Source organism: Perca flavescens, chromosome 19 (assembly GCF_004354835.1).
Source record: "Perca flavescens isolate YP-PL-M2 chromosome 19, PFLA_1.0, whole genome shotgun sequence".
NCBI lineage: Eukaryota > Metazoa > Chordata > Actinopteri > Perciformes > Percidae > Perca > Perca flavescens.
In genome coordinates, this window is record NC_041349.1 from 10,920,327 (window position 1) to 10,930,670 (window position 10,344).

Consider the following 10,344-nt stretch of genomic DNA (forward strand, 5'->3'; position numbering starts at 1 on the left):
AAGTAAACCGCCACCATGAGTACGGACGCGGAGATGGCCATTTATGGCAAAGCTGCCATTTACCTACGTAAGCCAGAAAAGGAGAGAATTGAGGCTCAAAGTACACCATTTGATGCCAAGAGTGCCTGTTATGTGACCGATACCAAGGAGCTGTACTTGAAGGCAAAAATCCTCAAGAAAGATGGTGACAAAGTCACCGTCGAAGTCCTGGACACTAAGGAGGTTAGTATCGTGAAGTCAGAGTCAACTGAGAATTCAATATGATTAGTTCTCATTTTGTCTAATGTCATGTTGCAGGAGAGGACAGTGAAAGAAGATCAAGTCTTCCCAATGAACCCTCCCAAGTATGACAAGATTGAGGACATGGCCATGATGACCCATCTCAATGAAGCCTCTGTGCTGTATAACCTCAAAGAGCGTTTTGCAGCATGGATGATCTACGTAAGACAATCTGCCTAATGAGAAAAGAACTATTGTGAATTGCTAAAATTGTAGGAAACATAGAGTTAACTGTTGAATCTCTATGATCACTTTCAGACCTACTCTGGGTTGTTCTGTGCCACTGTGAACCCCTACAAGTGGCTCCCAGTGTACGATGCTGAATGTGTAAGTGCCTATAGAGGCAAGAAGCGTATGGAGGCTCCACCCCACATCTTCTCTGTCTCTGACAACGCTTTTCAGTTCATGCTTACTGGTAAGTCATTCCCAAAACAATGTAGAATTTATCAGTATAAAGGGGTTTCTGTTGCAGTAAAACTCAATTATTATTACATTATTTTTGTTTGTTTTTACAGATAGGGAGAACCAGTCTGTCTTGATCACGTAAGTTTGTTCCATTTACATTTGTTGATTTTGTTTAACAGTCAAATATCTTGATCAAATTCTTAAAAGTCTATGTCTATACCTAGTGGAGAATCTGGTGCGGGAAAGACTGTGAACACCAAGCGTGTCATCCAGTACTTTGCAACAATTGCAGTTGGTGGAGCGAAGAGGGACACATCAAAGGTATGTTACTGTATGATTACAATTCAGGCTTCTTCCTCTATAAAATATTTTTCAAGGGGGAAAAATAAAGTCATTTTCTGACTGTAACTTTAAACCTGGATTATAGGGGTCACTGGAGGATCAGATTATTGCAGCCAATCCCCTGCTGGAGGCCTATGGTAACGCCAAAACTATTAGGAATGACAACTCTTCTCGTTTTGTAAGTATGGAACAATTACTACACATGAAAGAGATCTTGTTACAGATTGCCAATGTGGAGGGACATTAAAAATCTTTTGATCCAAACAGGGTAAATTCATCAGAATCCATTTTGGCACAACTGGTAAACTGTCTAGTGCTGATATTGAGACATGTAAGTAATAATACTCATAGTACATACATACAATTGGATTTGAGAATTGGTCAGACTGTAATTTATGAACAATATTTGTAGATCTGCTGGAGAAGTCAAGAGTGACATACCAGCTTTCTGATGAAAGAGGCTACCACATCTTCTTCCAGATGATGACCGGCCACATCCCTGAGATACTTGGTAAGAAGATTGAGAGGATGCACATTGTAACCTGTTGTTATATGAAACAAATGTTCTGATGTGTTCACCCTTTTTTTGATCTCCAGATCAGGCACTCATCACAACCAACCCCTACGACTTCCCCATGTGTAGCATGGGTCAGATCACTGTGGCCAGCATTGATGACAAAGTTGAGCTGGAAGCCACTGATGTGAGTGATTTTTACTTTCAAATATTTAAATATATCCACATCAAAACTGCCCTTTTAAGTGATTATGTTTGTGTGGACCTCTTTTGAGCTCAGAATGCCATTGATATCCTGGGCTTCACTGGTGAAGAGAAGGTGAGCATCTACAGGATGACTGGTGCTGTGCTCCACCATGGTAACATGAAGTTCAAGCAGAAGCAGCGTGAGGAGCAGGCTGAGCCTGATGGCACAGAGGGTTAGTATTTAATGCTAGCTCAGAGTGAATAGCTTGGGGGAAAACAGTAATACAGTTCTTAATCAAACTGGTTTCTGTTCATATCATGATCGAAATCTCTGAACTATTTATAGAGGCTGACAAGGTTGGTTACTTGTTGGGTCTGAACTCCGCTGACATGCTCAAGGCTCTGTGCTATCCCAGAGTGAAGGTCGGAAATGAGTATGTCACCAAGGGACAGACTGTACCTCAGGTAATTGAGATAAACTGGTATCACTTCTATTTATCTTTTGTGTCATTTATTTCATTAGAAAAATTTGAAATACCAGTATTTCATAATTGTAAAAGATGGATGACAGTTGATTTTAAACAAATCACATCCTTGTTTTTATTCAGGTGATGAACGCAGTGCCTGCCCTTGCCAAGTCTATCTATGAGAGGATGTTCTTGTGGATGGTCGTCCGTATCAACCAGAGTTTGGACACTAAACAAGCTAGACAGTTCTACATTGGTGTCCTGGATATCGCTGGCTTTGAAATCTTTGACGTAAGCGTCATTTCAATCAAACAATTCAGAGGCTGATGCTTTTCATAACAGAATCATTCTTATTGCCCTGTGAGAGATTATACTTATTATTTGTCCCATCACAGTTCAACACCTTGGAACAGCTGTGCATCAACTTCACCAATGAGAAACTGCAACAGTTCTTCAACCACACTATGTTTGTCCTGGAGCAAGAGGAGTACAAGAAGGAGGGTATTATCTGGGATTTCATTGACTTTGGCATGGACTTGGCTGCTTGCATTGAGCTCATTGAAAAGGTAATCACTTCATTTGGTAATTATATATAATTGTTCGTAATTTGACTTAATGTATCACTTAATGACATACTTCTTCACACTTTTTTCAAGCCCATGGGAATCTTCTCCATCCTCGAAGAGGAGTGCATGTTCCCCAAGGCCACAGACACATCCTTCAAGAACAAGCTGTATGACCAGCATCTTGGCAAAAACAAAGCATTTGAGAAGCCTAAGCCCGCCAAGGGAAAGATTGAGGCCCACTTCTCCCTGGTGCACTACGCCGGTACCGTGGACTACAATATCGCTGGCTGGCTGGACAAGAACAAGGATCCACTGAATGACTCTGTCATTCAGCTGTACCAGAAATCCCCAGTGAAACTGCTGGCTATTCTGTATCCTCCCGTCGTTGAGGGTATGACAGTAACTACAGTAAACTAAAACACATTCTAAGGTTATACTGTAGCATGTGCTCATGAAAATATGTCACATTCTAACATAACACATCTATTTAAAAACATTTACAGAAACTGGTGGTGCAAAGAAAGGTGGCAAGAAGAAGGGTGGTTCTATGCAGACTGTGTCTTCACAGTTTAGGGTAAGGTTGCAAACTTATCTCATATACAGTATCTCAATGTATGCTCAAACTCACAGTTGTTATATGCATGATATAACTCACCATTTTGGATCTACAGGAGAACTTGGGCAAGCTGATGACTAACTTGAGGAGCACCCATCCTCACTTTGTGCGCTGCCTGATTCCCAATGAGTCAAAGACTCCAGGTACATAGAAAACTTAATCTCAAGAGATTCTTTGAGGAGTGATTTGTTTTGTTGGTATGGTTTACTTAATTTTAGAGCCTCACTATTCAAGGAAGTAATTGAGAAATGTATTTTTTACAGGTCTGATGGAGAACTTCCTGGTCATCCACCAGCTCAGATGTAACGGTGTGCTGGAGGGTATCAGAATCTGCAGAAAAGGTTTCCCCAGCAGAATTCTCTATGCTGACTTCAAGCAGAGGTATCAATGGATATTTAAAGAATTTTGATAGATTATTAAGAGAAAATGCTCACACTGACCATTAACTCTCATAAATAGGTACAAGGTGCTGAATGCCAGTGTCATCCCCGAGGGCCAGTTTATTGACAACAAGAAGGCTTCAGAGAAGCTGCTTGGGTCAATTGATGTTAATCACGATGAGTACAAATTCGGACACACCAAGGTAAGCCCCTCAATTGCATTTATATACTTTAGTGGTACTTTCCAATGATGGTCAGTGCATTTTGTCTGTTAAAAAAGAGTATCTTAAAAAAGTCTAATGAGAAATTAGGCCACTGAACGCGTAAACAATAGAAAGGGAATCTGCACCACCATGTGGCCATTAATGGAGCTGATTACATTTAGTCTCTGAGTCATTTCTGGTTTGATGTTTAGTGATGTTTAATAGTGGATAGTGCAGAAATGAAGTCAATTTCTATTTTCTCATTGATCAGGTGTTCTTCAAGGCTGGTCTGCTGGGTGTCCTAGAGGAGATGAGAGATGAAAAACTGGCATCTCTGGTCACCATGACTCAGGCTTTGTGCCGTGGTTTCCTCATGAGAACAGAGTTTGTGAAGATGACAGCGAGGAGGCATGTTGTAAACAACATTTTCTGAGTGCACAGCCATGGAATGAATAATGAGGAATAACTTTGTCCTAACAGACACTTATTTTCAACAGGGAAGCTGTATATACCATCCAGTACAATGTCCGCTCATTCATGAATGTCAAACACTGGCCATGGATGAAGGTGTACTACAAGATCAAGCCTCTGCTGAAGAGTGCTGAAACTGAGAAGGAGCTGGCAGCTATGAAGGAGAACTATGAAAAGATGACCACTGACTTGGCTGCTGCCCTGGCCAAGAAGAAGGAACTGGAGCAGAAGATGGTGTCCCTTCTGCAGGAGAAGAATGATCTGCAGCTCCAAGTAGCATCTGTAAGGACACACCAATGGACAGTCCTGCTTTATCATGTTTTGTAATGTTAATGTGCTAACATCTCTTTTTGGAAAATTAACTAGGAATCAGAGAATCTGAATGATGCTGAAGAGAGATGTGAGGGACTTATCAAGAGTAAGATTCAGCTCGAGGCCAAACTCAAAGAGACAACCGAGAGACTGGAGGATGAAGAGGAAATCAATGCTGAGCTCACTGCCAAGAAGAGAAAGCTGGAGGACGAATGCTCTGAGCTCAAGAAGGATATTGATGACCTGGAGCTTACCTTGGCCAAAGTGGAAAAAGAGAAACATGCCACAGAGAACAAGGTTGGTAAATAATAATTGGTCCAGCAGATCAAGTAAGATTATAATGATGACCGTTTAAAGACAAGATTTTTCTTGAACACTTAGGTTAAGAACCTGACTGAGGAGATGGCCTCTCAAGATGAGAGCATTGCTAAGCTGACCAAGGAAAAGAAAGCCCTTCAGGAGGCTCATCAGCAGACTCTTGATGACCTGCAGGCAGAGGAAGACAAAGTCAACACTCTGACCAAGGCCAAGACCAAGCTTGAGCAGCAAGTGGATGATGTAAGTTTACAAAGTCTCTTGGATTGGCAAAACAAGAGCATTCTTCTTGAATGTGATGGTTAAAAACTAATCTTATTTCTTAGCTTGAGGGTTCTTTGGAACAAGAGAAGAAGCTACGTATGGACCTTGAGAGAGCCAAGAGAAAGCTTGAGGGTGATCTGAAACTGGCCCAGGAATCCATCATGGATCTTGAGAATGACAAGCAGCAGTCTGATGAGAAGATCAAAAAGTAACATCATTTTTTAATTTGTACAACCATTCTTTTAACATTTGTGGTCAACTGCATGAACTCTATGTACTTTATCTGTAATTCTCACAGGAAGGACTTTGAAATCAGTCAGCTCCTTAGCAAGATTGAAGATGAGCAGTCACTGGGTGCTCAGCTTCAGAAGAAGATCAAGGAGCTCCAGGTGACATATCGCATTACACGAAGCATTTCTGCATGTGTTCCCAAATTTGTGTATTAAACGTGAAAGTTTACTTAAAGACTTCACATCTATATTCAACAGGCTCGTATTGAGGAACTGGAGGAGGAGATTGAGGCTGAGCGTGCTGCTCGTGCCAAGGTTGAGAAGCAGAGAGCTGACCTCGCCAGGGAACTTGAGGAGATCAGTGAGAGGCTGGAGGAGGCCGGCGGTGCCACTGCTGCTCAGATTGAGATGAACAAGAAGCGTGAAGCCGAGTTCCAGAAGCTCCGTCGTGATCTTGAGGAGTCCACTCTGCAGCATGAAGCCACCGCTGCTGCTCTTCGCAAGAAGCAGGCTGACAGCGTAGCTGAGCTGGGAGAGCAGATCGACAACCTCCAGCGTGTAAAGCAGAAGCTTGAGAAGGAAAAGAGTGAATACAAGATGGAGATTGATGACCTCTCCAGCAACATGGAGGCTGTTGCTAAAGCAAAGGTACACAATGCGTTACATGATATTTTATTAACTAAATAAGTATAGTAAATAATGTAATTAATATTATAAATAAAATCTGATTACTGATCTCATCTCTATTTACTCATTAGGGTAATCTTGAAAAGATGTGCCGTACTCTAGAGGACCAACTTAGCGAACTGAAGACCAAGAATGATGAAAATGTCCGTCAAGTCAATGACTCAAATGCACAGAAAGCACGTCTCCTGACAGAAAATGGTATCTAAAACTTTAAACTGAATGATCTGTTGTGTATATTATTGTATATATAACATTACAAAAACTAATGTATCATGACATCTTTTACACAAGGTGAGTTCAGCCGTCAAGTTGAAGAGAAAGAAGCTCTTGTCTCCCAGCTGACCAGAGGCAAACAGGCATTCACACAGCAGATTGAGGAGCTGAAGAGACAGATTGAAGAGGAGGTTAAGGTAAGACACTGTTAAGTGAGTGTGTATTGGTGTTATTAGTTTGGGATTAAGGAATGTTGTAAATTCAATCATATGTCTTACACAAGGCCAAGAATGCTCTTGCCCATGGACTGCAATCAGCCCGCCATGACTGTGATCTGCTGAGGGAGCAGTTTGAGGAGGAGCAGGAGGCCAAGGCTGAGCTGCAGCGTGGAATGTCCAAGGCCAACGGTGAGGTGGCTCAGTGGAGAACTAAGTATGAAACTGATGCTATCCAGCGCACTGAGGAGCTTGAGGAATCCAAGTGAGTAAGATTCAAACAATTCAATGGCCAGTTCAGAAGTGTAGCATTTTAGCATAACTCAAATACAGTACTTATTTAAACTCAACTTTTCAATTGTTTGTATTTAGTATATTATTATTACAAAAATAACATTTTACATTAAAGCAGTGCTTTCTTATATTCATCTAGGTTCTGAGACTATGTAATGATTTGTATTTCATTCATGAAAAAATATCTGGAAAAAAGTAGTTTCAGTGGAAAACAAATCTCATCCTTTTCAAACAGGAAAAAGCTGGCTCAGCGTCTTCAGGAGGCTGAGGAGCAGATTGAGGCAGTGAACTCCAAGTGTGCTTCTCTTGAGAAAACCAAACAGAGGCTCCAGAGTGAGGTGGAGGACCTCATGATTGATGTGGAGAGGGCCAATGGGCTGGCTGCCAACCTGGACAAGAAGCAGAGGAACTTTGATAAGGTAACATTGTTTACTTTGTGTGTCCAAGCCATACAAACAATTAAATATATGTATTCATTGTTCCCCATATTGCTACATAACCAACTGAACTGTATTAATTATGTTATTCAGGTGTTGGCAGAGTGGAAACAGAAGTTCGAGGAGGGTCAGGCCGAGCTCGAGGGAGCACAGAAGGAGGCTCGTTCTCTCAGCACTGAGCTGTTCAAGATGAAGAACTCTTATGAGGAATCTCTGGATCAGCTGGAGACCATGAAGCGGGAAAACAAGAACCTGCAACGTAAGTTCTACATTATGTAACAGCTACATTGTATTCAACACTTGAATTTCTTGCATTGTATTCAATTGTGTTAGAATGAAGTGTTTTTATTTTACATTGTAAGGCTTAACAATATATAACACATGTATCTCTCTGCAGAGGAGATCTCAGATCTGACTGAACAGATTGGTGAGACTGGCAAGAGCATCCATGAGCTGGAGAAGTCCAAGAAGCAGGTGGAGACCGAGAAGGCTGAGATCCAGACGGCTCTTGAAGAGGCTGAGGTACATTTTTCTCGGGGAAATCTTCTGAAAAAAAATCTTAATCATAGACAAATATACAAAAATAGTTTTAAAGGCAAAGATGAATATTGAATTCTTTGATATCATTAGGGAACTCTGGAACACGAAGAGTCTAAGATCCTGCGTGTCCAGCTGGAGCTCAACCAGATTAAGGGTGAGGTGGACAGGAAGCTGGCAGAGAAAGATGAGGAGATGGAGCAGATCAAGAGGAACAGCCAGAGGGTGACTGACTCCATGCAGAGCACTCTGGATTCTGAGGTCAGGAGCAGAAACGATGCCCTGAGAGTCAAGAAGAAGATGGAGGGAGACCTGAATGAGATGGAGATTCAGCTGAGCCACGCCAATCGCCAGGCTGCTGAGTCCCAGAAGCAGCTGAGGAATGTGCAGGCGCAGCTGAAGGTATAGTTAGACAAAGAGTTGTTGCACAGACTATGGTCAGTGCAGGTACATTTTGGCATTTATGTGAATATTTTCCTGATGTTTTTTCACTAGGATGCACAACTGCACCTTGATGATGCTGTCAGAGCACAGGAAGACTTCAAGGAACAAGCTGCTATGGTGGATCGCAGGAACGGTCTGATGGTAGCTGAAATCGAGGAACTCAGAGCTGCTCTGGAACAGACAGAGAGAGGTCGCAAAGTTGCTGAGCAGGAGCTGGTGGATGCCAGTGAGCGTGTTGGACTTCTGCACTCTCAGGTGAACAAGCCCAATCATTTCTTCAATTATTCTAAAATCTAATGACAATTAAAATTATGTGAAAATCAGGCATGTAATGGGTAAAGTGCCTTTTTGTTTGCCTTTTAGAACACAAGCCTTCTGAACTCCAAGAAGAAGCTTGAGTCTGACCTGATCCAGGTCCAGAGTGAAGTGGATGACACTGTTCAGGAAGCAAGAAATGCAGAGGAGAAGGCCAAGAAGGCTATCACGGATGTAGGTTTACATTTCATTTGTTCTTCCTTTCATTCCAACATGTTCAAGATATTTCTCATTAACGTGTTATGCTGTCTCTTCTAGGCTGCTATGATGGCTGAGGAGCTGAAGAAGGAGCAGGATACCAGTGCTCACCTGGAGAGGATGAAGAAGAACCTGGAGGTTGCTGTGAAGGACCTGCAGCACCGCCTGGATGAGGCTGAGAACCTGGCCATGAAGGGTGGAAAGAAGCAGCTCCAGAAACTTGAGTCCAGGGTATGAAAGTCACGTTAAGAATTTGCACAACTGAAGCAAGACTTTTGGAAAAGAAAGACAGATACTTATTGTCTTGTTCTTTGAAGGTGCGTGAACTGGAGGCAGAGGTTGAGGCTGAGCAGAGACGCGGAGCAGATGCCATAAAGGGTGTCCGCAAATATGAGAGGAGGGTGAAGGAGCTCACCTATCAGGTACAGTCACTTTGATAGTAACCATGTACAGTACAATGATCTAATATCTTTACCATTAAAAATACACATGCAAATCTATATTGCCTATTACAGACTGAGGAGGACAAGAAAAACATTGCCAGGCTGCAGGATCTGGTTGACAAATTGCAGCTGAAGGTCAAGGCCTACAAGAGGCAGGCTGAGGAGGCGGTAAGGACAACATATACATTTTCAACATTGAAAGTTTTAAATATATCATAGTTATTTTGGATCTTTTGAAAATTTATCATTTTTTCTATGTCTTGTATTTCAGGAGGAGCAGGCCAACACTCATCTGTCCAAGTGCAGGAAGGTTCAGCATGAGCTGGAGGAGGCCGAGGAGCGCGCTGACATCGCAGAGTCCCAGGTCAACAAGCTGAGGGCAAAGAGCCGTGACTCTGGCAAGGTAAATACATACATCAGTTTAGTGACAAATAACCAACAAAGCAATTATTCTTTGATGTATATCTGTTGATATGTTAGAGCAGAATCTTTACAGTATTATATTCCCCTTATAAAGCATTAGGTTTAAATACTATAAAATGAACAGATCACAATTATTGTCCCCTATCGCTTATTCAGACTCACACATACCATTTCTGTGTTTTTTTACAGGGAAAAGAAACAGCAGAGTAAAGCACACGAGAGTTTGGCTATGTTGAATCATATAATATGAAGTAACTCATGCCAAAACAATAAAGATTAAACTGTTGATATTAAATTCTGTCTGTAATTCTTTCATCTCTTTGCTTCTCTCAAAGGTAGTTGTGAGATTTGAATAAAAAAAATTTTGGGACATGAAAAACGCTAAAAACATCCTTAACATTTGAACAATATGGGTGGTTAAGAAAACAAGGACAAAAAAAGCAAATGTGTTTTCCTAATCTGGAAAACAGGCACAAAAAAGAATAATTAATTACCTAATCCAAGATGAGCTCTCCCACAGGCACAATTTAGACAGCAGAATAAACTCTGGACTCCTAGAACCACAACTTTGGCTCTGATAGAAAGCAG

At 41.6% G+C, this 10,344-nt stretch overlaps 1 protein-coding gene across 1 annotated transcript; it reads left to right on the forward strand.

The window, feature by feature from the left end:
• Nucleotides 1–9,981, forward strand: LOC114546023 (myosin heavy chain, fast skeletal muscle). Its single transcript, XM_028564668.1, has 39 exons — nt 1–222; nt 298–441; nt 538–694; nt 795–822; nt 909–1,005; nt 1,112–1,204; nt 1,294–1,357; nt 1,439–1,537; nt 1,624–1,727; nt 1,821–1,959; nt 2,073–2,191; nt 2,335–2,484; nt 2,589–2,759; nt 2,850–3,150; nt 3,263–3,333; nt 3,431–3,518; nt 3,639–3,756; nt 3,835–3,958; nt 4,230–4,366; nt 4,456–4,711; nt 4,796–5,038; nt 5,123–5,299; nt 5,383–5,528; nt 5,619–5,709; nt 5,809–6,198; nt 6,309–6,435; nt 6,529–6,647; nt 6,734–6,930; nt 7,195–7,378; nt 7,490–7,655; nt 7,794–7,918; nt 8,027–8,335; nt 8,429–8,632; nt 8,741–8,866; nt 8,951–9,121; nt 9,208–9,312; nt 9,406–9,501; nt 9,605–9,736; nt 9,946–9,981. Exons 1-39 carry the CDS (start codon nt 16–18, stop codon nt 9,964–9,966), a joined length of 5,796 nt encoding a protein of 1,931 aa, XP_028420469.1. The 5' UTR covers nt 1–15; the 3' UTR covers nt 9,967–9,981.
• Nucleotides 9,982–10,344: the final 363 nt, after the last annotated feature.